General features: G+C 34.3%; 4 protein-coding genes across 13 annotated transcripts; all 4 read left to right on the top strand.

The window, feature by feature from the left end:
- Window positions 1-269: 269 nt before the first annotated feature.
- LOC122279448 lies at window positions 270-3471 on the top strand. 2 transcript variants are annotated; one of them, XM_043090139.1, is made up of 5 exons: window positions 270-426; window positions 1075-1344; window positions 2280-2335; window positions 2925-3061; window positions 3203-3471. In XM_043090139.1, the coding sequence occupies exons 2-5, from the start codon at window positions 1082-1084 to the stop codon at window positions 3371-3373; spliced, it is 627 nt and encodes a 208-aa protein (XP_042946073.1). In that variant the 5' UTR covers window positions 270-426; window positions 1075-1081; the 3' UTR covers window positions 3374-3471. The 2 variants fall into 2 exon arrangements, with proteins under 2 accessions (XP_042946073.1, XP_042946066.1); XM_043090132.1 differs by having other exon boundaries at window positions 278-426; window positions 2280-2431.
- A 5018-nt stretch (window positions 3472-8489) lies between these two features.
- On the top strand, window positions 8490-13152 carry LOC122279416. 5 transcript variants are annotated; one of them, XM_043090089.1, is made up of 7 exons: window positions 8490-9112; window positions 9282-9391; window positions 9525-9596; window positions 9710-10184; window positions 10581-10997; window positions 11163-11365; window positions 12657-13152. In XM_043090089.1, the coding sequence occupies exons 4-7, from the start codon at window positions 9743-9745 to the stop codon at window positions 12900-12902; spliced, it is 1308 nt and encodes a 435-aa protein (XP_042946023.1). In that variant the 5' UTR covers window positions 8490-9112; window positions 9282-9391; window positions 9525-9596; window positions 9710-9742; the 3' UTR covers window positions 12903-13152. The 5 variants fall into 5 exon arrangements, with proteins under 5 accessions (XP_042946023.1, XP_042946015.1, XP_042946043.1 ...); XM_043090109.1 differs by having other exon boundaries at window positions 8491-9112; window positions 9759-10184; XM_043090081.1 differs by having other exon boundaries at window positions 9282-9596.
- Window positions 13153-15690: 2538 nt separating this feature from the next.
- On the top strand, window positions 15691-24777 carry LOC122279356 (pumilio homolog 5-like). Of its 5 annotated transcripts, XR_006229591.1 has the most exons (11): window positions 15691-15910; window positions 17520-18247; window positions 18643-20066; window positions 20188-20329; window positions 20447-20554; window positions 20811-21023; window positions 21115-21225; window positions 21761-21955; window positions 22923-23094; window positions 23443-23583; window positions 24641-24777. XR_006229591.1 is itself a non-coding variant. In XM_043089985.1 (10 exons), exons 2-10 carry the CDS (start codon window positions 17615-17617, stop codon window positions 23502-23504), a joined length of 3060 nt encoding a protein of 1019 aa, XP_042945919.1. In that variant the 5' UTR covers window positions 15691-15910; window positions 17571-17614; the 3' UTR covers window positions 23505-23813. The 5 variants fall into 5 exon arrangements, 4 of the variants coding, with proteins under 4 accessions (XP_042945919.1, XP_042945930.1, XP_042945905.1 ...); XM_043089985.1 differs by lacking the exon at window positions 24641-24777 and having other exon boundaries at window positions 17571-18247; window positions 23443-23813; XM_043089996.1 differs by lacking the exon at window positions 24641-24777 and having other exon boundaries at window positions 17529-18247; window positions 23443-23813.
- LOC122279405 (reticulon-like protein B22) lies at window positions 24758-26717 on the top strand. Its single transcript, XM_043090053.1, has 4 exons — window positions 24758-24984; window positions 25345-25486; window positions 25642-25711; window positions 26479-26717. The coding sequence occupies exons 1-4, from the start codon at window positions 24758-24760 to the stop codon at window positions 26607-26609; spliced, it is 570 nt and encodes a 189-aa protein (XP_042945987.1). The 3' UTR covers window positions 26610-26717.
- The last annotated feature ends 454 nt before the right edge of the window (window positions 26718-27171 follow it).

Below are 27171 nucleotides of genomic sequence, written 5' to 3'. Positions count from 1 at the left end.
TTTAATTGGTTGTATAATTTAGTAAAGAAATAATCGGTATTTAAAATTTAAAAAGTCTTACTAAGTTCAGTTGTTGCCTACATTAAAATCAAAGTAAAAGTTGCCAAAAAATTATATTTACAATCATAGAGTGTATAAATATTGTGTATTTTAAAAAAATAATAATAATAAATAAGAGATATGTAGTATTATTAAGATCCGCTTGTTGTTAAAAAACAAATGGATAATTAACTATTATCGGAGAAAATTTTTGAACTACGAAAAAACAAGTGGTCATGAAAAAGAATAAGAAAAAAAAGCACAAGCCAGGCCCAACACACCCACAACCCACCCACGTCGGACACACACAACGAGCTGCCTTCTCTTTTCTTCCTTTCTGGAATCTCTAACCTGAATACTCGTTGCGTTAATTTCCCGCTCTCTCTGGTACGTAGTTTAAGTTCTGTTTTGTATTTGGGATTCGGTTCATGAGTTGCTCACTTTCACCTTTTAACTTCATGATAATTCAATGAATGTCTTATTCACTTCTGTTTATTTTTATTTTTGCATGAACTTTTTCTTTGTTGGTAAGATTCATTTGCCGTACGTGTATGGTCTTGAATTTTGCCACTTTCCCATGTCCGTGGATTGTGTTACTTTAATGTGTTTTTCTTTTCTGGTGAATCCTTTTCTTGTTTTGTGTGGAGACTGGAGAAGTTGTAAGATTTGAATATCGTTTTGATCAAACAAAAGATGGTTTCTTTAGTACTGTTCAGTTTAATTAATAATTGTCAGCAGTGTCTTTGTTCAAGATTTCATATTCAGATTATATAATCAAAGAGCCTATGTTTGTTTTGCTTTCAATTATTTCACTCTTTCTTCTACTATCTTCGCCGGCAAACCAAAAAACAAAAGTCGCCTGAATTAATCTTGCAGAATTCTAACGACAGATAACAGTAGAGATGCTTTCCATGTTGTCATGGAAAACTAATTTTTCGACCTTTTTCCCAGTTTGAACTTGCAGTAGAGACTTTTCATTTGGCACATTAACGCTACTTTTTTAAATGCTTTCATGTTGTGGCTCTTTCATTGCAGAATTCTAATGACAGATCATAATAGTAGAGATGATGATGACACTATAACATCAGTTGATAACACTGTTGAAAAACTTCCTGATCATCTCCTGATAGAAATTTTCATTCGAGTTCCTGTCTCATATTGGACACAAATATCTTGTGTGAAAAAACAGTGGGCCAATCTGTTTCGTGGAGAATGCTTGTGGCAAGCTGCCCTAATCAAGACTCATCCTTTAGCTGGCCAAGCTAAAAGGTGGCCAGGACCTATTCCTCGTGGGTCGAGCAGAAGGTAAAAGTGTAGTCCCTTAGTTTACGTATATTCATAAAACATTAACTTCTCAGAAATTCTAGTCGGATTTAGTTATTAGTTTCATGGTTTGAAAAAAGCTGCGCAGATTGACAGAAAATTGATTATGATATTTCTGATATTCTTAAGCACAGCTGAGGAGTTGTTTTGGAATTTTCTCTCTTCCTAACTGGAAGTTGTCTCTCCTTGAACCTATCTGTTTCTGCGAATTCTCATTTCTGAAAATAGAATCATAAAAAGTTCGTAAAGAGTGCTTCCCCTGGTAGATGTAGAGCTTGATGGACGTCATTGATCTCTTGAAATTGAGAAGAAAAAGTGGTTTCTATTCTGTTTGATAATGTGCGCATGCTGCTTCTTGTTAGGTGATTATATCTGAATTAGTCGACCCTTCCTAACGCATGTAATTTAGAAGAGTAGTGTTCCTGTTAGGTTTTATAAAAATAAATTCACAAACTGACATGAATTCATGTGATATGCTAGATCTATTTTACAAAAGTAAGTGATAAACCCACAAGATAACCAAACCATGGACCAGTCCAAGCAACACACTACAAGAGAGTACTGTAAAAGGGAGAATTACTCTTTCCACCCACAAACTACCACTATTTTTCACTTTGATCCCCAAGCCACAAAAAATTTCAATTTGCACCATAACTTTTCCCAGCAACCATGTCAGCCCAAGAATAGATTTTCCATCTCTCACATAACTTTTACAGCCCTTAATGGCATGTTGCTTGCATCATCAACTCTTCTTTTGAATAACTTGTACTCTGTCTATGGACCTTTCGTATGAAATTGGCATGCTCTCTTATATAGGTTTCAGTGTCATTAAGTAGTTTCTTTTGACTCATCAGAAGTACTATATTATATTACTAGAAGCGTATTGCCCTACTAACAGTCTCATCGAATGCCTTCAGGAGATTCACAGCTTTATATGTTAGTAAACACATCTTTGCTCTGGACGGTGAGATAGGTCAGCTTGTTGGACACACTTATTTGTTTTTGAAAGAACAACTTGAGCTATCCACTATGCCAACTCCTCTGGGGATACTTCACGGAACCATAATTGGTGTGTCCTCTACTCTTCATGATCATCATTTTCTCGCTTGTAACCCTTAAATTTCTACTTGAAAAAAATTCCCTTCTCTCATTTCATAGGTAGAACCTCATATAAAAACCTTAATAAACTGGACATTTTTTCCCCTGAGCCTTAGAAGCCAGCACCTGTCTATGCCTTGTGGACATGTCAACAATTTTCGTTCCATGTGAGTTTGAGATCCCTTTCTTTTGCCATCACATTTTGCTGCGATGTAGTTGCCCCATAACTGTCCTAATATTCAAAGTTCTTCATCTTGAATATTGGTCTATTATCATTGGTGAGGGTATGTTTGGTGTTGCAAGAAACATGTTGTACAAAATCCATAATGGAACCTGGTCACCATACTTAAATCATTTGAACCTCTGGAACTGCATCCAATGCTCTACCATTTTTCGTGCATGCAACCTTTTCATCTCAAGTAATTGGATTGATGGTTGAGCAGTCATTAGTTTGTGTTTGGCAGATCAATTTATTGCTTGCGGAAAATCAAGTGACATTGCCCAGGAGCTTGCTTCACAGATCTGGGTGGCTGTTCTCGATCGTTTGGAGAAGAACGAACACACATTTTGCTTGCTTAAAAGCCTCGCACAAGAGGGTGATGTAAGTGAGCTACACCAGTCATAAGTTTGTCTTTTTGTCACCTAATAATTCTATTCATAAGAGGGAATTAAATGCAAGTGATCACCATTATTCCCATGTTGATGCTGATTACCCATTGGCCTGCCTCTGCTAAATTTGCAGGATTTTCTTCCATACCCGTACTCTAGATCAACCAAAGTCCAATGGAGGGTGTACGATAAGCTCTTCACTGATTTTCGTGACTGCTTTAGTCGTGCAGATTATTGTGATGTATTGGCTCGTGCCAAGAACAAGTTTCTGCCAATACCACTCGCCTGGTTAGAGCGTCAGTAGTGGGCTCAATAAATTTTAGTTAAAATTTAGCTAAAGTTTTCACTTTTACAAATTTTAGCTATCCATTTTTTATAACATCAAATAATAGGCTCAACAAATCTTTCACTATTCTATTAAAATATTGATTTTGAACTTTTTATTGAATTTTAATTCTAATTGTAATTTGAATATGATTATATTAAATATTATGGTTGTATTAAAATTTATTTTTATATTAAAATTTATAGTTATCTTATTGTTATATTAAATTTTATGGTTGTATTATTGTTGTATTAAAGTTTATGGTTGTATTATTGATGTATTAAAATTTATAACGGCTATATTATTCCAAAGGCTATATTTTTTAACGGTTATATTATTCATGTATTATTTTTTTTTAACGGCTATATTTTTCCAACGGTTATATTTTTTAACGGCTATATTTTGTAGTTGCGTAAAAAGTCAAATTTCTTGTTTTTCTCAAAATACTTATGAATTCTTTTCCATAGCATCGTGTGCTTTTGATCTTTTCCTTATACCACATCTAAGGAAGTTTCAAGTCATCCCTCCACAAGCAACAAATCTTCCTCATTACTAAAATTATTACTCCGTTGTGGTTTTCGTCCACTCGGTTCAATTTCAATAACCTCAACTTGGGGTAGAGAGAGTTCTTATTCATTTGTGGCACTCATCAAAAAATCATTGTTATTTAGAAGATTTGTGAAGTAGACATCACGGTGAGTGGATGGATCCATTCCTAACAAGAGATATGAAATAAGGAACTAGATATAATCAATCACTAGATATCATTCCTAAACAGTTGGAATGTGGTCCACAAGAATCACCAAGAAATTGAAAAATATAAACTGATGGATGAAAAAAAAAAATTTCAAATTCGGTTTCATCACAATACATCACAAGAAAAATATACACTGATGGATGAAATAAATTCGACCACCCATTATCAGTAAATTCGGTTTCATCATAATACATCACAAGAAATTCCCAAATTCCACAGTAACAATATTTCTTGAAGTGGTTCATCAGAATTTTATCAAATCAATACACCAAAATCAAATTCTAGAAATTCAATCAACCATTGAGAATTCTAAAAAAAAAAAAAAAGGAGTTCTAATATCAAAGAAGAAAAATCTCATCCGATCCATTCGGTGATTCCTGAAAATGCATAAAAAAAGAAAAAAGAAAAAAAGAAAAAACAAAGGAGCATGATGGCCTGGGAATTACCGGTGCGTTGCGTCCGTTTGCTGTTGCAGCTCCAAATCTTCCAGTACTTGAATTCCGTTTAGTACAAAAACTAGAAGCTCCGTTTGATGCTACCCTTCACCAGAAAATCGCATAAAAAATTAAAAAAACAAAGGAGACCCAACAATGGAGGCATAGGATTCGGCAGCTTACCAGCGGTCCTTTTATTCTCACAGGGTTGTGTCCGTTCGGTGCTGCAGCTGGGAGACGATGGAGTTCGTTCGGTGCTGCGGTTGCTGTTCCTTCGGTGCTACAGATGCTGGAACTGGGAGGCAATTCGGGAGGGAGTTTTGGCCATCGACAACCAAAAATCTGGGAGAGTTGGGAGGTTTTTCTGTTGCTCTAGTGGGTTTTGGTGAAGGAGATGAAAGGGGGGAAGAACAGAAATTTGGCTACGCGAGATTGTTCGATGTAGCGGGGGAAGAATATTTTACTCTAAAAATATTATTTAGCTAGTGATTTTAGCTTAATAAATTTAGCTAGCCAAAAGATTAATGGCTAAAATTACTGTACACTTGTTGAGTCTATTGTAAATATTTTTTTCACATTTTAACTATTCTTTAACTATAATTTAATTTTATTGAACCTACTACCAATGCTCTTAGGTTACTAGCTACTATACATAACATATGAATGTATAGCATCCGTAGATAATGTATGAATGTAATTGTTGGCTTGGAACTCGCTATCGGGCCTTCAAAATCCCCACACAATCTAAAGAAGGGCAATGATACCCCTACACCTCATCTGTTATTATTTTATTATTTCAATTTTTTTTTTCTTCATCTTGTTATTTAAATTTGAATTACAAATCTCATAACATGATCTTATTGTATAATTTAGAAGAAAATAAATTCAATCAACTAAAATAATCATGTAATTTAATTAAAAATGAATTCAATTTTATAAAAATTGACATTAAAGAGCACAACACAAAAAGAATATTAATTTTTATAAAATTAAATTTATTTTTAATTAAATTACATGATTGTATTAGTTGGTTTAACTTATTTTTTAAAAAATTATAAAAGAAGGTCGTGTATGTTATTTTTAATACTTAAATAAGAAAATGAAAAAACAAATAATTGATAGTAAAAGGATAGACACAAATTCTAGTGCTACGGTCACCACTCCAAGCTCTTTTTGAGAGCTACCGTTAGCAATTTAATATTTTTTATTGTATTTTTTTATATATATTTTTTAATATTTTAAATTTTTTTAAAAAATATTTATAATATTATTAAAAAAATATTTCTTTAATCATGAAGAAATAAAAAAACTAAAGATGAATCTATAATAAATGCTAGAGTTATAATTAGGAGCAGTGGCCTTATCATTTTCTAAAAAGAAAATACTAAGGCCACCACTGGTGGCTACCGTTGGAGGCCACCACTAGCTCAATTTGTTTTTTATATTTTTTTAATGATTAAGAAATTTTTTTAATATTATTATAATTTTTTTATATATTTTTAAAATATTTAAAAGTATTAAAAAATAATTTAAAAAAATAAAAAACTAATTTTACCTAATAGTGGCTCCCGCCGCCAACTGTACCTGCAGCACCACCCTTTCCAAAAACTCTACATACTTCCTGTGCTGAGCCTGTAATTGCATGCTTATCACTTGTCAGTTCACAGCTACTTTACCTATAAAAACTGACACCACCAACTGGACCGTGCTACATCCACAGAGATTTTCCACTGAAAATCTCTACCGATCAGTCCAAAGTTTTTTTTTTTTTTTTTTTCATTTTTTCATTTTTTAAAACTATTTAAATATTTTTAAAAAATAAAAAAATCATATATTCATTTAAAAACACTTACTTAATAGTTAAGTAAAAAAAATAAAAAAAAATTTCGGTAGAGATTTTCGGTAAAAAATTTACGTTAAACTAGTATTTTCCCCACCAATAACTATCTTATTTGGAGCCAAACGTGCAGATCCACAAATACCAAGATATTGAGCTGAAGTTACTAAGAACATTATAATTGATTTTTTATATACATTTTCAAAATTATATCTTTTAAACATTGATTTTATATATTAAAAAAATTCATATTGAATTACTCTTTTTTGAATTAAATAATAAAATATTATTATATATATTTTTTTATTTTTTTCTTAAATTTATTATTTTAATATATTTTACAATTAGCACAATATACTCAAAAATACCAATTTCATATATTTAAATATTACCAATTTCATATATCAAATTGACTAATTTTATCAATAAATATTAATATATACTAAAAAATACTTTTTATCATCAACTTAATACAAATTTCATATATCAAAATCATCTTAATATAAATTTCAAAAAGTTAATTTTAATGGGTAGGAGAGAGAAAAATAGTAAAATAATATTTGGAGAATGAATAGTGTTTTTTCAAATTTGAAGAAATATTATTTATACCTATACAAAATTTTAAAGATGCATAATTCAATGTAGGCTAATTTAAAGAGATATCATGCAAATATGAAGATGCATAAGCCATTGCCCAATACTTTTAGGGCTGACATAAAATGTATTCTATCCTAATTGGACCAAGATTTCCTCAATCTCTTAGGTCTCGTTTGATTATACAGTTCAGATGAGAAGAGATGAGATGTTTTATTGAAAATTAAATAAAATATTATTATTATAATATAATTTTTTAATATTAATTTTTATTTTAAAATTTTAAAAAATTGTAATAATTAGACGAGAATAAATAGTTTGATATTCGGTAACCAAATCAAGCTTATTCGACAATGTTAAATAAAATGTTGTAGGTTATACTTTATGTGATTCTTTCTAGCAAAAGTTTAAATAAATTGAGTTTTGCTATATACAAGTAAAATTGCGTACTAATCTGCATACCAATACTGATTTCTTCATATTTAAAATTTATATTAGCACCGTTTTCAAACAAATCAACTTTTTGACCAATTATATTCGATTAATGTATATATTAATGCGTAATTATGCTTACAACTAAATTTTTTCAAATAAATTTATATAATTAGATGATTAGGCTATTCATTCTCCCACATGTAGATCAAACTCTATTTTGAATAGGGGTGGGGCCTAAAAGTCTATTTTAAAATCTCGTGACTCAGTCCAATGTGAATTTACCTTTTTGAAGTTGCATTAAATTACATTCTTTTAGATCCGGAGTTTATATTATTAGAATTCTTAACATACGAATAATATATAATTCTTTTCCAACAGAGAAATGATATTTGTGAAAGCTTAATTAATGGATATTAATTAACTTGATGGTCGCATTGGTGAAAACAACCACTTTTTTGGTTTAATTTTCACTTCTATTTTATTTGCATCTTTTTATTTGTGAAAAATGTTTTACCTAAAAGAATATCTCATAAAAGTAAATTTATAAATTAATATTATTTAATTTAATTTATTAGATTATAAAATTATTTTCTTATAAGATAGATTTAATGTATTATAATATATTATATAAATCATGTCTATTTATAAATTTATTTTTATAAAATATTTTTACGTCTTTAACAATTCTTTTAGTTAAAAGAAAAATTGGATTAAGAGCTTGTTTGGATATTATAACATTATGAGAATGCTTTACTAATAAGTATTATTTTATTATTATTATTTACATATTTTTTATTACTTTTTAATATTATTTATTATTATTTAATATTTCATCCTTTAACTTTTTATTACTATTTATAAAATATATAAAATCACCTCACACCCTGTCCGAACCTAAATCAAATAAATTGAAGGGGCAGGGCTTGGTTGCCTTTTCAAGTAAATTCACTGAGGGCAATAAGATAATTTCATCGAGAAGAAGAAATCAAACACCCTCGAGGCCGCGGCTTTAGGCGTCAATAGAGAGAGCTGCTTTCTGACAATATTCTCTGTACGAGGAGTAGTCTGTCCACCCTTGTGTTTTCTTATCATCATTAGTTTTTCGAGCTTACAATCGTTCCAGAAAATCCAAATACTTTACTTAATTTATCCAATAAAGCAACACATAAATGGTGACAAATAGCACACCCACCATTTTCATCGGAAATGCAAATCAAAACAATTTAATGCCCGCAGGTGATAACAAAGCATCTCTCTGTAGCTCTGCTTCTGTGGTTTTGGGCGTCTAGTTCCACATTGCTCACATTTCTTGATCTCCTCAGATTTCATGGATTTGTTTCTATTTTCTTTGTCCTTTTAAGTGTGAAAAGTTGAGAAAATTAGCTTATTTCCCGAGATGCTTACTGGGTTCTTGTTGGAATTTTGGTGTTTTTACTTTTTAGTGCAATGCTTCTCGAAGATTGCTTTTGAGCAGCGAAACGGTCTAAAAAATAATAAGCAAATCTCGCTGGGCCACTCTAGTCGCTGACTTATCTCGAGACACCTCGGAGATTTGTTTCATATTGTGGCTCATAAATGAAATGTTCGAAGGATCTGCAAATATTTGAGAAGTTGCTGGGACTTCTGGTCTCTGTTAATGCAGTTTCATTGATCAATATAAGGTAAATGCTCGATCTGTTGTGAGTCTTTAGAAATTTAAAGAGATTAACATCTTGAATGCTTGTGAAAAGAATGTACTTTACTGACCTATCTGTTTGTTCTTTTCTGAGAATTTGGTTCTGTAGTTGAGCTTTTTAGGGGAAACTAATCGGTTTTTTTGGCTGTTTCCAGCTTCCTACGGTTTATGTTTTTTCATCAGTTTTCTTCAGAGCTCCCTTATTGGCGACAAGAATGTGCTTTGAAGCTGATCTAAGCTCAATGCAAGTGTTTTTGCTGTTTCGGTAATGTATCGCTGACTTCTTGTGACGGTGGATTGGCATTACGAAGGGTTTTTTGCTCGTCATATTCTGGCATAAAATGTTTTCAGTACACGTAATAGATTTTCCACGGAAGACTTCTGGGTTTTGTTTGCAGATAATCTACTCGAGACGGATTTTGACTGCAGCATCGCACATTGGCTCTATGGAACGTTTGGGATAAAAGCAGGTTTTATTCCTGGATTTAAAATATTTTCGTCTGCAAAGTTTCTTACTAGCGTGCTTTTCGGGTTCTGATTTGTGATTTAGAAGAAAGAATATAGTTAGTACTCTTTGCACCAGAAAAGCTTATTAGCGAAGGAAGGGTCGCTGAACATGAGTTTCTTTAAAGTCAGAAAATTCAGAAAAGCCCACAAACCAGACCCAGAAAAAGATTTAGAGGAGAAGCCGGTGCCACAGCATGAGCAACCAAAGAATGGGAATGTTGGTGATGATTTGAGTAAATCTGCTCATGCTGATCCTGTTTCTGAAGCTGAGGATGACGACGACGATTTTATTACAGATGAGGTGAAGAGGAGATTGAAAGAACTGAGAAGAAACAGCTTTATGGTTTTGATTCCTGAAGAAGAGTCATGTGATGAAGAAGAGGAGGAGGAGGACGAGGAGGGTGGTGAGACAAGCTCTAGTGACTGGAGGGATGTGGAAGCTGAAGCTCTCCAGTGGTGGGGTGGCGTTGACGCTTTGTATGACAAGTACTGCGAGCGAATGCTGTTCTTTGATCGTATGAGCATGCAGCAGGTTAACGAAGTCGGTAGAGGTATCTTGCTTTAAAAGATAGTATGGCAAACTCTTCCATTCGCGGTGCTTCTTATTTCAAAAGTGAAACCTCGTAGCTTTCTTCACCATCTAAATCATTTTAGATTTATGAAATATATACCTATCTTTTTCTAGAGCACAAGGACCACAATTAGAACTTGACAATGTTGGAAAAACAAACAAGCATGTCTATCTGGTGCTTGCTTTTTATGCCTGGGTGGCTACTGTATCATATCTTGTGCCTACCTACATGATATTGATGTTTATTGGCTTTTCTTTTTTATTTTCCTTGGCCATCAACGATTTCCAGTTTTTGCTTTCTGTTTTTCAAATTTTATGAGCTCCTTTAATGGTTGCCATGTAATGACATCTTCTTTAATACCTCTTCACATTAAAGGTTGTCTTGCGGGCTCCCAAGCCCCTGCAACTCCATCATCAAGATCCACATCTAAGAAGCTTACATTCCCTATTGGCTGTCTTTCTTTGAAGAAGATTGAAGAACCCAATTGTGAAACTGAGCATCTTCAGCATCCAGTTCATGACCCATACCAAGATATTGAAACGGCATACGTAGCTCAAATCTGTTTGACTTGGGAAGCACTTCACTGTCAATATACTCAGTTGAGTCAGAAAATCTCAAGCCAAGCTGATAATCTGGCCTGCTATAATCATAGTGCTCACCAGTTTCAACAATTCCAAGTTTTGTTACAAAGGTTTATTGAGAATGAGCCCTTTGAGGAGGGTCTTAGGGCACAAACTTATGCTCGATCCAGGAATCTTTGGCCTAAATTGCTCCAGGTTCCTAATATAAAAGGTGAAAGTCTCGTGAATTAACTCACAAAACTTTTTGGATCATTTCAATTGGAGAATATGAGCTTTTCCATTTTCATTTTGTGTAAAATGGACTGCCTATGGATTGTTATTTTTTCACATATGAAATTGTGCTGTTGTGTAATTTGCTTCATTTTATCTATTTCAGCATCAGGTGAAAGAGAAACAGAAGAATCTTCATATCTGACTGTCCTTGCCCTTGATCTCATCAAGATTGTTGAGTGCTCAATCCTTACTTTCCACTTGTTCATAAAGATGGACAAGAAAAAATCAAGCAGTGTTCTTCACCTGTTTGGAAATCAGAACCAGGTTACAATCCCTCTTCAACAGATCCAATCTGCTCTGGAGAAGGTAAAGGTTCTACGAAATTCCTTGTATTTCAACTTATAAAGACTAGCATATTTATCTGACATAACCAGGAGACGAGTCTTTTCAAAACTCTAGTGCAGGAACCTTTTTTTTTGCTTTTTAAACTCCCCAATCATGTAATATCTTATCAGTATTAGTAGTGCATTTGCTGTTTGTTTGAGATTCATGAATGCATTCTCTCCCTTTGTTTAATCCACTAGTTCTTGTTTGTGCCTGGCTTTTAACTCATTAAGCTTGTATGCAACACCATGTTTGTATTAATGTTCAATGTCCTAAAGTTTACCCTGTGGTGCTTTGAGTATCTTTTGAGTGATGGTACAACTTGATACCACAATTTATGTGCGGTTTGCTGAGATTAATATATGAACACATCAAACTAATCTACACTTTGTTGTTCATTGAACATGGATATGGATGCCCTTACATCCCTTCTTTTTCCCAAATATTTACTTTTGCTTTTTAATGAAGGGGGAATCGAGGGTATTAATTATACTGTATCTAACCAGATAAGTCTGATTATAAAATTCTGTTCTTCACATTCTGAACTTTATTCAAAAAATTATTCAGGAGCAACTTAAGCATTTGGACCTTTGAGACTTATACTGAGAGAAGTTCTATCAGAGAAACCTGTTAGACGTTAGTGCTGTCTTCTTATTGTAAAAAATATTGGCACTAGGTGTTCGGTATAAAGTCTTAACAAATCCGGGGGGTGCACAAGCCCTCACTAAGGAGTTTTCCGCTAGTGTACCTTGGATAATTTAAGGTCTTCTGAGCGTACTTGTTCTTTCTGTCAAGATACATTCACCCTCTTCATCTCTTTACATCATAATGTCATCAGTATGTTCTTGTTTGATTTGTACTTAATGGGGAGCCTACCAGTGGTTTGATACTACCATGCATTGATTGACGTCTTCATATCAGTTGACTCTCTTAGTAGAGGTAGAAGGTCTGCCGGCCATATTTTTTTAGGATTGTGTATAGGGCTTCGTGTTTGTTGGGTTGCACGTGGTTTTCAACTATTCAGTTACTTCTAACAAAGGAAGCATCTTCATGGGAAGTGTTTTCTGGCCAAAAAAATAGGCTGAAGCTGTTTTCTATATGCCCCTAGTAACCGCGTTGCATTGAATGCATCTGCTACTTAATTCTCTGTGTGTGTGTGTGTGTGTGTGTGTGTTTTAGGACGTGAGATCTTCTAGAATAGATGGCGGTTATCGCACTCTTTTGTTTGTTGACCAATCATGCTGATCTAAGTCTGTACCATTGGGGACTGCAGAAGAGGATAAAACTGAATGAACTGCGCAAAAGGAGGAAAGGTTGGAAGAAGAATTCCTGGCCCCAAAGAGATGAAGATGTTGAGCTACTTTTCAGCCTCATTGATGTGAAAATCTTATCCAGGGTTCTCAGAATGGTGAGGATCACCAAGGAGCAACTGTTTTGGTGTGAAGAAAAGATGAAAAAACTTGGTATGGCATATGGCAAGCTGCGGAGAGATCCCTCTCCCATCCTTTTCCCTTGTTAATAATAGATGCTAGAACCGGTAAAGAAAGCAAGTTTTTGTTGATGGTTGCGCTGCAAGTGAACATCCCCTGTAGTCCCTTACCCTTGTGGATGCTGCTAGGAATTCTCATCTCCTTCTACTAGGAATACCCAATACGTCACATAATAATACTCGAGTCAAGAATTCCTTGTTCTCATCGACCAGGATAAAGGATTGTAGCAGGGCTGTCTGCTGTATGTTGTTTTGTTAACCATGTTGGTGTTTCAGATAATCTTCATGGACGTTTCTTCTAGTATCCTATTATTATTATTATTATTATCATTTTTTGTGTTATTGGGATTGAAAATGCTAAGCTATTGGTTGAGGAAGAATCTTTATCTATAATTACAACCTTTTTTTATCATTACCATATATAAGGGGACGTTTGGACACAAACACGATATACGAAATTTTTAAAACTTTTTAGAATTTTATTTTCAAATATTACTTAAATATAAAATAATTTTTAATTTTTTTCATTTGAACATTATCTAAATGCAAAAATTAATACAATTTTTACAAACTTTAAAATAAAATAATAATTCAACAAAATATCTTTTAACTTTAATTATTTTACTACTATTTAAATGTCACTACTATCAATATAGTATTAACTTCTATAGAACTCGTATAGTACAATATGCATATGTTCGCATAAACCCGTCGATGCATGCTAATATCAGCTGATGCTGATGGGAACACGCCTTCAACACTTTATATAACTCAAATCTCATTACTTCTTAGGTTTGAGTAGCATGTCGGCTTAATTTGTAAGTGGAGTAGTTGCATGTTGTTGTCATGTTCCTTGTCTCTTTCGGTAATGACTTATTATTTAATATCATGTTATGAAATAATGACATGATGAGAAACGAATGATAAATAATTTTTTTTTACATTGTAGTTGACAGCGGTATAAATGTTAAAATAGATTTGGGTGTGAAAGTCATATCTTGTCTTGTCACGTTCATGTTGAAAGAATATATATCACACTAATTAATCATGATTAGTGTTGATGTTCATAAGAGGATACCCAGATACTGACAACCCTTTTCTATTTACAGATGAAACAACAACTCCAAAACTCCAGACAGCAGGCGTCGCCTGCCATTCGGAGGAAGCAAGACAATAAGCCTCCGGACATTGTGTGTATTTTTCCGAGTGTTCATTGTCTTGTTTTGTCCCTCCTGCCGGTGTGGGCCCTAGCGTTCCACCATTTGAGATCAAGTGAAAAAGCAGCAATGGCATGCGGCTTATATATATATATATATATATATGGTAAAAGGTACTTATATTGGACTGTATTTGGATATTGAACTGAATTGGGTTAAATAAATTTTTTATGAATAATAGTGAATTAAGTTAATAGAGTGAGTTATGTGAGATCCATCTAAAATGAGTTTAAATGGATTTAGATGTTAAGATGAGTTTAATACTATTTGTGAAAAATTAAAAAAAGTTATAGGTCCCACCTATAAAAATATATTAAGTTGAAAAAAATTATGAGTTTTACATGTAAGAAAATTTTGAGTTGAAATAAGTTTTATAATTTGAGAATTTGATATTTAAATGTTAGACTCAATTTAATTGAGTTCAATTGAGTTTAACAATGAAACGGGCTTACCCTTTTGGTATGCAATGCTCATGCCAACGTCATGACATTTGTGTTCCCTTTCATTTGGAGATTAATCGGAGATCCATGGAAACTTATTCATATATAAATGGCACCAGTTTCATATCCAACATTGAGTCATTTCTGAATCTTAAAATTTTTGGTTTCATTGGTGCCAACATCTCCCCTTTTTACACTAAAATATATGTAATGCCTTGAACGGTAATGCGCGATCCTTACTACATGGAATACGTTTTACGGTAAACTATAGAATATACGAATCTCACATTCAACATATTACACATAGTTGGCTTATATATGCAATTTCATTCGGATAAGTATTATAAATATAAAGAAATTATATAAAAATAAATTTATAAAATAACATAATTTCATTTCATGTAATTTTTTAAATCTAATTTATAATAAAAAAATATCGTCATTATCCCTTCAAATTTTCTAAGAAACCTAAGAAAAGTCAGGAGTTGACTTAAGCGGTTCATCAGAAGGTAGAGATGTAGACACGTCATCGGTTGCTTTTACTTGATGAATACGTTTTCCATACCGTATCCATAATTATGCGGTAATTTAAAATACGAGAGTGTACACGCAAACAGTAGCGGGTGACTGTAAATCGACAGGCTGGTGACAATTTAATGGACGAAATTCTTATATTCAACTGCCAAGTAAGCGAATACCGACGAAAGCAGAATCTTTTGTAGCCATGTTTAATGATCGACAAAAGAAGGATGGTCACGTCGTGTTGACACCTGTATATGGAACAAAGTTGAATGAACACGTGTCTTTATTTAATATTTAGTTATTTAATTAATAAAAAGTATGTATGTATGTATGTACAGTCTCCCCACCTATATACTGTATGCCAAACATACCCCATCAATGGTGTTCTTGTCATTTATTTTGTGCGGGAGGGTTTTCTTGTCATTTCCTTGATCAACAAAAGAAGGATAGTCACGTCTTGTTGACACCTGTATATGGAACAAAGTTGAATGAACACGTGTCTTTATTTAATATTTAGTTATTTAATTAATAAAAAGTATGTATGTATTCTCCCACCTATATACTGTATACCAAGCATACCCCATCAATGGTGTTCTTGTGATTTCCTTTGTTCGGGAGGGTTTTCTTGTCATTTCATTGATTCTGGCATAAACCTCCGCTGCAATGGTTCTTGCGAAGCAAGTTCATTGTCATTTACAAACAACGTCAATCTCTCCGTCTGTATGTCTCTCTCTCTCTATCTCTCCCTCCACTGCAATGGTTCTTGAAAAGCAAGTTCGTGTAATATTTCCAAAACTCTGGAGAGCTTCCAACGGACGTGGTTCGTGCTCCAAAACTTGAGAACTGATATTGCTACCTGGTGAGGCTCTCAGTGCTTGAAACTGCCCAAGAAAGTTTGAAGATTAATGGTTTTCATCTTTGAATTATAATAATTCTGCTTCTTTTGAATTATTCTCTTTAATGCTCTAAAATTATGTCTCGTTTCCTGTTTCTTTTATATATATTTATATATATTTTTGTGGGCTTGAATTATTGGTTGTTGATTGTCCTTTTTTCTTTTTAATAATTTTATTATTGGTTAATAGTTATGTAAGGATTATGGTTGCATCTTTATGATAAATGGGTTTTCTTTAGTTTTGATGAGCTTGCAAATTGACTGCCCGAGATTTTACGTTAACGGAAGCGGAAAATGTTATCTGATCATTTCATGTTAAAATGCGATGAGGTTTCATATGTTTGCAGGTTTATGATAAATTGGTTTTCTTTAGAATTGATAAACTTCCAAGCTGACTGAACCAAATCTTGGGCAAACTGAAGGGTAGAATAATGGAAAAAAATTGTTATCATTGTTATCTGCTCATCTTATGTTAAAACGTTGACGAGGTTTCGCTTAATTTGGCATAAATTTTTAAAAACCAAAGTGATTGCCCTGAATTTTGAATAAACCGAAGGGTGGGATTTATGGAAAAAAGATGCTGGAATCATTATATGTTTCTAAAATGTTCCTGAAGTTTAACTAATCTGTCACGAGTTTTGAGGTTCTAAGAATTTTAAGATGCTTTTTAATTTGACACTAAGCAAAGGGTCAATTAACTTAAATTTTGATTTGTGACTATTGAGAAAACGTTCCTGAAGTAACGTGTGAACTGTTTCTTAGGTGTAGACTATGGTGAATTAAAGAGTCAATTAATTTCTTGTGACCGTGCTGATTAGGAAGGGTCTCTCACCAGCCCTGCCTTCAATCTCAAAGGGCTTATCTCCTTTTTCAGTGATGACATACCCTGTTAAAGAGTTTGCAACAAATTTTTTTCTTACTTTTATCGTTTACCCTTCCTGGTTCTAATATCCCATTCATTTTGTAGCGTAGTAACTTTTATTTCTCTGGGCTTTGTTGGCATGCTCTTGTTAGTTGAGGGATAAGTCAGCGCATTTCATGCATTATTCTTAATGTCAGGCAACCAAAAACCTTGGAACCTTGTTGCCACGTTGTCTTCTGCAATCTAGAAGACTTGAGTGATTGTAATTGGGATTGGTAAATGTTTGGGCGTATCATTTGATAGACCTGCATCTAGATGATATTAATGATGGGAATCACCACAAGTGAGGGTGCTTTATAATATGAGAAATATTCTGGCCACAAAGGAATTACACAAAAGTAATCTTACAAACTGATGTGGCTTGATATGATTTGTCAAATTATGAAGTTACTTTTATTGTAAAGTAGATCTGATAGATCACATGAAACTACGTCAGTTTGTGGATTACTTTTGTGTAACCTCTTTGTGGCTATAGCACTTCTCTTATAATATTATGGGGGTGTTGTCCTTTTTTTTTTTTAAATAAATGGGGACTCATTATGAATTTTCCAATATAAGTTGTTTTGTGGTTTTTCCTGTTAGCATTTGTGGGTTTATAACCAAAATGGTAAATTTTTTTTTGGCTCATTATTGTTGTCAATGCACTTGAAGGGGGGTCAGCTGCTTTGAGTTGTATCATGGGGCATTGGATTGATTTGGCAGGGTGTAAATAAAATTGTGGACGCTAGAGTCAATACAAAAGCAGGATGGCAACTGAGAGTGTTATGGGAATGGTGGAAAGCAGCAGAGTTAGAAAGTGGACCTCTTCTAAGGATGCTGCAGCTTTTGGATTCCCATTACAAAATATGGCAGCAGAGCAGTTGGGATTACTCTTGGAGGGGCAAAGATTTCTTGGAGATGAACTTAGCATGGTGCCTAACAGAAGCGGTAGCGCTCCACCAAGCATGGAAGGTTCACTTGCATCGATTAAGAATCTTTTGATGCAACATAACTCTCATACCAATTCAAACTTGGCTAATTTAAGTGCTGTGCCGGAGGAACAACTAAAATTTGATCCAGCTTATTCTGCATGCTCCAGCTCTAAGATCAAGTTGAACCCAAGGATTCCTCCACCTCCTATCTCGCAAGAGAATCAGTGCCTAGTGCATCAAATGGGTTTTTCTGGCAATAATGCAGGATTAATTTCTGTTGATGATAGTTGCAGTGGGCCCTTGCATTTATCTCAAGGCTCTCTTTCTCCTCATATGGAGGAGTCTGAGGATGATACTTCACCCAGGCCAGCTTCCAACAATTTGGCTGAAAGTAGTACTGCACTTATGCCTGGACAGAACTCAGTATCTTTGCGTAGCCGTCGCAAAAGTTTGGTTGATCTGATTCAGGTACAGATTTAACTGCATGTTTTGGATTCTAATCTCAATCAACAAGTGTTGAACTTTTCCATGCTTTTGTACGTTAAGTATGTTTAAGCTCCCAACTCTCTCTGCCATACCTCTTCCACCCCCGTGGGTGAGTGGTCCTCATTGTTAAGTATGTGTTTTTAAATTTTCTGCCGTCAAATGAACTTGAATGAACCCATTTGCAATGGTACAAGGTTTCTTTTTGTTCTCAAACAATGTGGCAAGGTCTGAGTGGATGTAAATTAAACCATGAGCTTGCACTGGTTGTTAATAATTATCTTGCTGTCCATTATGTGGTCCTTGAGATTTCAGTAAACTCAGATTTCTTATTTCCCCTTCCTTTCACATTCTGTTTCATTTTGTTGGTGGATTCGTAGGAAGACTTTCCCCGTACACCTTCTCCAGTTTATAATCAGTCTCATTCATCTGGCCATGCAACAACCGACGGATCGTTTGATTCTGATGTCCATGCAATTTCAGCAAATGTCTCTTCCATTGATGCTTCCAAGCTATTGGAATCAAACTTAGGCTCTACTGACGTTTTTTCAGAGTCTTGTGCTCTGGATCCACGTGCTGTTGGAGTGACAGTAAATAGTAATCCTTCAATGACCACTTTTTCAAGCTCAAGCTGTCCTGATGCGAGAGGGAGCCCATTAATGCGAGAATACAATGAATTAAGCAATAACGATTCTGGTTTAAAGGATGACGTATCATTTAGTGGTGGTACCCTCAGGTCAGACATCTCCAAAATGAAGGCCAAAGGTATAGCATCTAATGCAGAGAGTGATGGGAAGAAACAAGAAGAGCGATGGAATATGGCACAACAGCATCCCTCTGCTCAAGGGGGTATTCCACATCAAGTTCAGGGAATCGAAGCCCAAGTTTGTTCTGAAGGAATGAGTAATTCTCATGGTGTCACCGAAAAAGCTCCGCATGATCCTAATTTTTCTTCTGTTGACATACAGTCTTCATTGCATTCTCATGGATTTGTTCCTCCCTTATATGCAACAATGACGTCAGGACATCCATATTACCCTAATTTTTATCCATCAGGGCTGTTTCCTTCACAATACGGTGTTGGGGGGTATGGTCTGAGTTCAGTGCCTCTTCCCACATATATGGCTGCATACCCCTCTCATGGTGTGATGCCTCTGCCATTTGATCCTGCTTCTGCTCCAAGTTTTAGTGGTCAAACTGCTGGTGCTTTAACAGGGGAATGCACCCTACTTGCAGGTGATGTGCAAAATCTAGGGAAATTTTATGGACCTCATGGATTAATGCTTCAACCTTCTTTTGTGGATCCTCATCAGATGCTTTATTATCCACATTATTTTGACAACGCATATAGCACTGTATTCCATTCTCAGTTGGCATCAACAGGTATTGTTGGGGGCCAGGATAACCCTTGGTCAACTGTGGCCTCTTATATGAGCAATCAGAAATTTCAGCCTCAGACAAATCAGAGCATTCCAGGTCCAAGAGAAGTGGGAAATGCTAGTGGTCGTTATTTTCCAACTTCTCCTAACTTGGATGTCATGGCGAAATTCCCTGCATCACCTATTCCTAGTTCATTATATCCATCATCTCCGGTTGGCGGAATGAGTCATCTTGGTCAGCATAGTGAGATGAGGTTACCTCGAAGTTCTATAAAAAATTCTGGACAATATTCAGAGAGGCAAGGGCAGAGAAGACTCAACAGCTTTGTTGAGCCCAAAGGGCACTCTCTTCTTGAAGAACTGAAATCCAGCAATGTTCGAAAGTTTGAACTCTCTGCTATCGCAGGGCATATTTTTGAATTCAGGCAAGGCTCTAAGCTAAATTTTTCTTTTTTGTTGCTCTTTTTGTTTCTGTCATCTACAAGATGTTATTTGTTTACTCTTTCTGTTGTGCAAATAATAATCTTGGATTCATGTTTAATTCAGTATTGATCAACATGGGAGTCGATTTATTCAGCAACAGCTGGAACATTGCAGTGTTGAAGACAAGGCATCTGTTTTCAAAGAAGTTCTTCCACATGCTTCAACATTAATGATAGATGTTTTTGGCAATTATGTCATTCAAAGGGTATGCTTTCAAAACTAATGTGCATTACATTGGATATTTGAGCTCTAATATCTTGCTGGGCATGTTAACTTTCTGAATGGCTTGCTTGATCCTTGGAATCCTGTTGATATTATACAGTTTCTTGAATATGGAAGTCTCGAGCAGAGAAAGGAACTTGCAGATCAACTTGTTGGACATATGTTGGCTTTAAGTTTGCAGATGTATGGTTGTCGTGTAATCCAGAAGGTATGCTAGACTCTAATGATAGATGTGCAGGCTTATAATTCCACGAAATATACTGCTCGATGAAAATATTCCTTGAAAATTAATCTCATGCTTTTCAACCTTGTCAATGTATTTCAAATCTTCCTGTGGTCCCCGTTTGGCATAGCATTTGGCTCGTTAATGGCCTTGTCAGGACCTTAACCGTTGCAGTCTTAAGCTGTGCAATCCACCTCATGAGTTTCTTTGGCTGTTGATCTGTGCTAAATTTGTATTTTAGGTCCTTGAAGTTATTGAGCCTGATCACAAAATACAACTTGTGCGTGAGCTTGATGGACACGTTATGAGATGTGTACATGATCAGAATGGAAATCATGTTATCCAAAAATGTATAGAAAGTGTCCCTACAGAGAAAATTGAATTTATTATCTCAGCTTTTCAAGGTCAAGTTGCCAAGCTTTCTACTCATCCCTATGGTTGTCGTGTCATTCAGGTAATCTGCTCACTGAGAGTTTGGTGGAAAGGCTCTAACAATACTTTGGTGTGGCTTGGTATTGAATTTTTTATGTTTTGATTTGTGATAGAGAATTCTGGAGCATGGTTCAGATGAGCTGCAGATTCAATGCATAGTGAACGAAATCTTGGACTCTGCTTATGTTCTTGCTCAAGATCAGTATGGCAATTATGTCACGCAGGTTGGTTTTGTTTGCTTTCCAAAGCATTCAGTAGTAGCATTTTCTGTCATAAAGGTAGTGGCACAGGCGAAGGTGAAAGCAATTTTGTTAATTAAATCTGTGTCATTTTTAGCATTTTGCTCATCTGCATCCATTATTTGGTGAAAAGGATAGCAAGGGCTTTTTGGAAATATTCTTGATATGGCATGTTTGAAGGTGTGTTGTAACGAGAGGCTTTAGAAGCTGAAATTATAGAAAAAGAGCAAAGATAAGAACTTATGATTGGTGCATTAAAACGGGTTAGTCATACTCAAATTTTAGATGCTTTAAGGTTAAACTGATTTGTTGGTCTCTAATTAATAATAGGTAAACATCGGGGCCTTACCCATCTCTCTCTCTCTCTCTCTCTCTCTCTCTCTCTCTCTCTCTCTCTCTCTCTCTCTCTCTCTCTCTCTCTCTCTCTCTCTCTCTCTCTCTCATTTTTAGTTTGTTCACAGGGTTGATGCTTGACTGTTCTTGTTTAATTAAATATTAAGATGGATATAATGTCTTGCAGCATGTTTTGAAGATGGGAAAGCCCTATGCAAGAAGTCAAATAATCAAAAGCTTTACTGGGGCAGTCGTCCACATGAGCTTTCATAAATATGCTTCAAATGTCGTCGAGAAATGTTTGGAGCATGGGGATACTACTGAACGGGAGCTCTTGATCGGAGAGATTATTGGGCAATCTGAGGACAATGATAATTTATTGGTGAGAAGTTTTTTTCTTCTCTTCTTTAACTTGAAACCGTACATGAAGCTCATATAATTCATATTATCAGTGCCATCCTGTACATAATTATAACATGCCATCCTGATGATTTTACCCTGTACATTGGCTTGACTGATTGATCAGTACGACCCACTAAGGTCAGCATATCCAAGCCAGGCAACCAATAACTGTTTCTGTCAGAATTTGCCCATGAATATTTCTTAAATTATGCTTTTACTTAAGGAATCACATATCCCTGAGTATTCATTTCTAAAGTGGCAACTAAACCTTTAAACATGTTAATAGAACTGTTATAAGAATGCCTGGCAAACTGGGACAAGCCATTCAAAACCATTGCATAACTTTACAAGACTGATGAGTAACGAGTTTTCCTACCATCCTGATGCTATTATGTCACCCATTGTTACACAATGAGCACCCAAAAATTTTCAGAAGAATCTGTTCTCTCCCCTGTTAACCAATTCTACATTATTTGAATCTCTGATAGAGAGGATGTTTAAGAGTTTTGACACCAAAGTATGGTTTTTGACTTCTACTACTTGCACCTTCCCAATTGTGTTCAGTACCTTACTTACTGTGTGGTTTAACTGCTGAGATTTTTTTCCTGTTAAAATGTGAGCTAGATATTTAATTTTCTGATAGTCTGTTAATTCTGGTTATTTGAAACCCTTCTCTCTTTGTTGATCTTGTTAACTCTTTGATGTGCATATGTTCTGACATCCTTTGGTGACATGAACTAACTTCATACACAATTTTATTGCGTATTCTTCTCCTGTCACTGAGCTTGTTGTGAGGTCAAATAGAGACATTCCGATATCGAGATGAGAAGACTGTCATTTTGCAGTTGGCTAGTCTTTGTGAATAATTAACATTGAGTGGAGTATAATTCAGCTTGGAACTTACTTTATGCTTACTGATTGGTTCTTGTTTGACTCCTATGTACTAGACAATGATGAAGGACCAATTTGCAAATTACGTGGTCCAGAAGATTCTCGAAACAAGCAGTGATAAACAACGGGAAATATTACTAAATCGTATAAGACTTCATCTTCATGCTTTGAAGAAATTCACCTATGGGAAGCACATAATTGCTCGATTTGAACAACTATCTGGTGAAGGTGCGTGAGTTTTCTGTCTTTAGTACGTGCACATACTTAAAACCATGATTTTCCTTTCTCCATTTTATCTATAGTAAAGATTAGCTTGGCAGTATTTATACACATTTGTTTGTAGGCGCCTAACGATAGATTTACCCAAATGCTTATTTAAAGTTTAGAGCAGAGGGTCCAAATAGGCAAAAAATTTACTATCATCAGGCTGTTTCTTGGTGAGAGCTCCGTACACCATACTCTCGGGCATGTTTGGAAATTGAGATGAGATGATAATTTTTTGAATGGTAGTGAAATGAGATGAGATGAGAATTTAAGAATAAAGGCCTAAAACTATTTTTTATTTCTAACGTGCAGAAATCCAATCCTTGGAAGAAGAACAAGGTACTCTGCAACGGGACAGCAGGTCGTCTAAGTGAGATGCAGGAAGTTGGCAGCAAGAACGACTCTGCTTTAGGAAAGTTTGAGATGGACAAACACATTGCATTCTTTGCAAATGTAAATTCCTTTATTGCATCTGCTACGGATATAGCTGCCTGTTAGGCGTAGCTAAGTATATTTTATGGAACTTCATATAATAAAAAATGTTATGCTTGTGTTGGTTTTGTCGATGTATATAGAAAATGAGCAATGATCATTGTTCAAAGCAATCTTATTGCTGGGAAATTATGCTCAGCTGTGGTTTCTTGTGTAAGCAGTATTTGTCCCAGTTCATGAGTTTCTGTTAATATCTGCTTGCATGCATTTTATTTTGACAATGCTAGTTTCACAAAAAGTAAAATTTACTAGTTAATGTGATAGATGTGAGATTTGAGAAGTGCTACATAGCTATAAATAAAGAAATCTCATAAAAATAAACTTACAAATTGATATGAATTTATATATGAATTCATAATAAAAATACTTTTACAATTTTACGGCTGTTTGTGGGTTTAGTTTTTGGGATCTCTTTTATAGTTTATACATTTTTCTATTATATCTATTTTATGATATATCGTAAAGATTTTTATGTATCCTTTACTAGTCTCAAGTATGTGTCTGCGTGGGAATAAAAATAAATAAATAAAAGATGAAGCTTTCTTGGGAAATAAAAAATAAAAAGAATTGCGGGTTAAGATTTATTATTTTATGTCAAACGTTTGATGTGTAGATTTCATCAACTATTACTATTACTTGCAATTTATTTTTAATCAACTAATAAAATTATGTCACTCTATTAAATAAAATTTTAATATTATAAAATTAAGGTTCATTTTTTATGGAGTTATAAAAATAGAAGTGGATCATGGGTTTTATTAACATCCAAAACAACAATGATGGTAACAAAAAATAAAATTAATAGAAGTTTCTTCAAACAATCTGGTAACAAAATTCATATTCACTTCAGTTATTATTATTTTATTTTATTTTATTTTTAATTTGAGGGATTTTAGATAATCTGTAAATATTAATTAAAAATAATAATATAATAAATAATAATAGTAATAAAATATTAAATAATACTCCTATCGAAATACAGCCTAAAAGAAAAGATAAAAAGACGATTATTCTACAGGTGTCTCATTGTATGCTGCCATTTATTGAAGGAAAGAAAGCTCAAAGAGCGAGCGAGGCTGCGATAGAAAAGGCTGATTGATGAAGAAGCGAATCGCGAGGGCTTGAATTGTGGGGAATGGATAGCAATGATAATAGGAACAATAACAAAAGCAAGGGGAGCGGTAGGCAAAGGAGGAGCAGCCAACTTGGGATGCCTTTGATTCTGCTGATCAGCGGTACTTTGGTGTACTACCACTGCGCATATAGGAAGGCCAGCTTTCTCTCTTTGGTCTCCGACGTCCTCATCGTCCTCCTCTGCTCCCTCGCCATTCTCGGTCTCCTCTTCCGCCAATTGAACATCTCGTAATTACTTCTTATATCTCTTTTCTTCTCTCCCCCATTCAAAGAGTTTTCAGAATGTTCATAATTCCAGTCGTTTCCTGTTCTTGGGTAATGTGCTTGAATTATTTGCGAAATCTAGGGTTTTCACTCTGGGTTTCTGTTCTGGGCTTTCGCTCTTGAATGGTAGTGAAATTAGGGTTTTTCATTTTCTGATGTGTTGCTTGGCTTTCTTTTTTCTTCTTTCCTACTCGAGAACCCTAATTTTCAGCTGCAACTAAATTAGTTCCCATGGGATCTCCAGATGTGCCCTCTATTGTTAACCCGTAAATATGTGTTTCCTTGTTCTAACAATCTGATTTGTTGCAAAACATCGTTGTATAGGGTACCCGTGGATCCACTTGAGTGGCAGATTTCTCAGGACACTGCCAATGAAATTGTTGCGTGTATGGCTAATACAGTAGGAGCTGCGGAGTCTGTTTTGAGGGTTGCCGCGACGGGGCATGACAAGAGGCTATTTTTCAGGGTAATACTTTATAATATTAGTTGTTTCCATGTTGACATTGAGCTTGTCCACAGTTTCTAGTACTCCTGAGTTTGTCAAGTTCTAAGCGAATTGGCATGGATGGAGAAGGCATATATTAAGGAAGTGTTGTTAATGTATGATGTAAATCCCTGCAGGTGGTGGTTTGTCTTTACATGCTATCCGCTTTGGGACGACTCGTTTCAGGTGTTACAGTTGCTTATGCTGGTACGTTGCTCTCTCAATCGCTCATGTATAATACAAAAAATCTAAAATATTTAGAGAATTGTTCATAATATGAGCTCCATTGGATTATGTAAAATACATAAGCAGAATGTAGTGGATACTGTTCATCATTCAAATAATTATTTTATTATTTATATATATTTTTTTAAGCATTTTTTATACTTCATTTGCTCCCCCATTTGCTTTTACTTCTTTACATTTCAGTACAAATTCTTTTTATCGTTTATCATTTAAAACACCTTTATTTTATTTTTTTCTAAAAAAATATCTAGTAAATATTCTTTATCCAATTTTTTTCTATTTGATTTTTTTTTTAATTTTTATTTAACTTATATAATTTTATTTTGTGTATAGGACTGAATTATATTATATTGTATATTGTAAATATAAAAGAATATATGGATATTACAAATTTATTGGTGGAAATGAAATGTTTAAAAAATATAAAAAAATATTATTTAAATAATATGAAGAAAAAATAGATAAGCTGATGTATGATATATTGTAAAAGTCAATATGTAAAATAGAAAAAATAAATTTTGATGATATATTTTAAAGATAGGATGAAGAATCCATTGAGAGTACATTTGTACATGATGAGATTATGTTTATATAACTACTTGGTTCTGAGAGCTAAAAGTATTTGCATCAAAGTCATTCGCTTCTTGATTTATTACTTCTACTTCTCAAATTTCATGTTTATACCCTCATTTTGGTGACTTATTTGAATTATTTTCTTTGGGAGACAGGGTTTTTCTTGTTTTGTCTATACCTGTTAGTGGAGAATTCTCAATCAATGGGCTCCATGTGTGTCTCAGTTTCCGAGAGGAAGAAAGGGCAAAACTTCAGAGCAGGAGATGAAGTAGTCTGTGATTTGTAAATTCATGCATTGCGTAGTTATCTTACTACAACTATTATGGTGACCCTCTTGGGATTTTCTTGATAATTGTGGTAAAACTGTAAAAGAGTTCCAATTATTTGGAGCAGATGCACGAGTGCCTCATTTGATTTTACAAGCATTTTTATTTTATCTCATTATTATAATTTTTTTAAATTTTATACAAAATAAAATAAATAATTTAATTTTTCAAATTTAAAAACAAAATAAAATAAATAATTTAATTTTTTTAAAATTTTAATATAAAATAATATTAAAAAAATATATTTTAATAATATTTTATTCAATTTTTAATTTTTTTTTCATCTCATTTCATCTCGCATGCAAAAACGAACTAGGCCTAAATGAATGCCTGCCTCAGCTCATTTGACTCTCCTCATGTTTCTGGTTTTCGAAGCATTCAGGAAGATCCACTCCAAGTACGTGAATCTTGATAAGCACAGAACAGTGGTTGTGGCTAATTAGCACGATTAAGATCCATGCAGCGGCTTGTTTACCAATTAGGAATAAGAACCATTTCATTTCGTCTGCCCAAATTCAATGA

Source organism: Carya illinoinensis, chromosome 1, assembly GCF_018687715.1.
Source record: "Carya illinoinensis cultivar Pawnee chromosome 1, C.illinoinensisPawnee_v1, whole genome shotgun sequence".
NCBI classification, from domain to species: domain Eukaryota; kingdom Viridiplantae; phylum Streptophyta; class Magnoliopsida; order Fagales; family Juglandaceae; genus Carya; species Carya illinoinensis.
Note: the sequence above shows the minus strand (reverse complement) of the source record. Positions and strands in the feature narration are given on the sequence as shown.

What these genes read in the sequence shown, in the direction of transcription:
- LOC122279448 (XM_043090132.1), top strand. Translation starts at nt 1,082, where the DNA reads ATGACAGATCATAATAGTAGAGATGATGATGACACTATAACATCAGTT. An exon ending in CCTCGTGGGTCGAGCAGAAG is followed by an intron (nt 1,345 to 2,279) that starts GTAAAAGTGTAG and finishes GAATGCCTTCAG; the next exon opens with GAGATTCACAGCTTTATATG. An exon ending in ACTTCACGGAACCATAATTG is followed by an intron (nt 2,432 to 2,924) that starts GTGTGTCCTCTA and finishes TGTGTTTGGCAG; the next exon opens with ATCAATTTATTGCTTGCGGA.
- LOC122279416 (XM_043090089.1), top strand. Translation starts at nt 9,743, where the DNA reads ATGAGTTTCTTTAAAGTCAGAAAATTCAGAAAAGCCCACAAACCAGAC. An exon ending in GGTTAACGAAGTCGGTAGAG is followed by an intron (nt 10,185 to 10,580) that starts GTATCTTGCTTT and finishes TTCACATTAAAG; the next exon opens with GTTGTCTTGCGGGCTCCCAA. An exon ending in CCAGGTTCCTAATATAAAAG is followed by an intron (nt 10,998 to 11,162) that starts GTGAAAGTCTCG and finishes TATCTATTTCAG; the next exon opens with CATCAGGTGAAAGAGAAACA.
- LOC122279405 (XM_043090053.1), top strand. Translation starts at nt 24,758, where the DNA reads ATGGATAGCAATGATAATAGGAACAATAACAAAAGCAAGGGGAGCGGT. An exon ending in ACAAGAGGCTATTTTTCAGG is followed by an intron (nt 25,487 to 25,641) that starts GTAATACTTTAT and finishes AAATCCCTGCAG; the next exon opens with GTGGTGGTTTGTCTTTACAT. An exon ending in TGTTACAGTTGCTTATGCTG is followed by an intron (nt 25,712 to 26,478) that starts GTACGTTGCTCT and finishes TTTGGGAGACAG; the next exon opens with GGTTTTTCTTGTTTTGTCTA.
- LOC122279356 (XM_043089985.1), top strand. Translation starts at nt 17,615, where the DNA reads ATGGCAACTGAGAGTGTTATGGGAATGGTGGAAAGCAGCAGAGTTAGA. An exon ending in ATGGCAATTATGTCACGCAG is followed by an intron (nt 21,226 to 21,760) that starts GTTGGTTTTGTT and finishes AATGTCTTGCAG; the next exon opens with CATGTTTTGAAGATGGGAAA. An exon ending in AGGACAATGATAATTTATTG is followed by an intron (nt 21,956 to 22,922) that starts GTGAGAAGTTTT and finishes CCTATGTACTAG; the next exon opens with ACAATGATGAAGGACCAATT.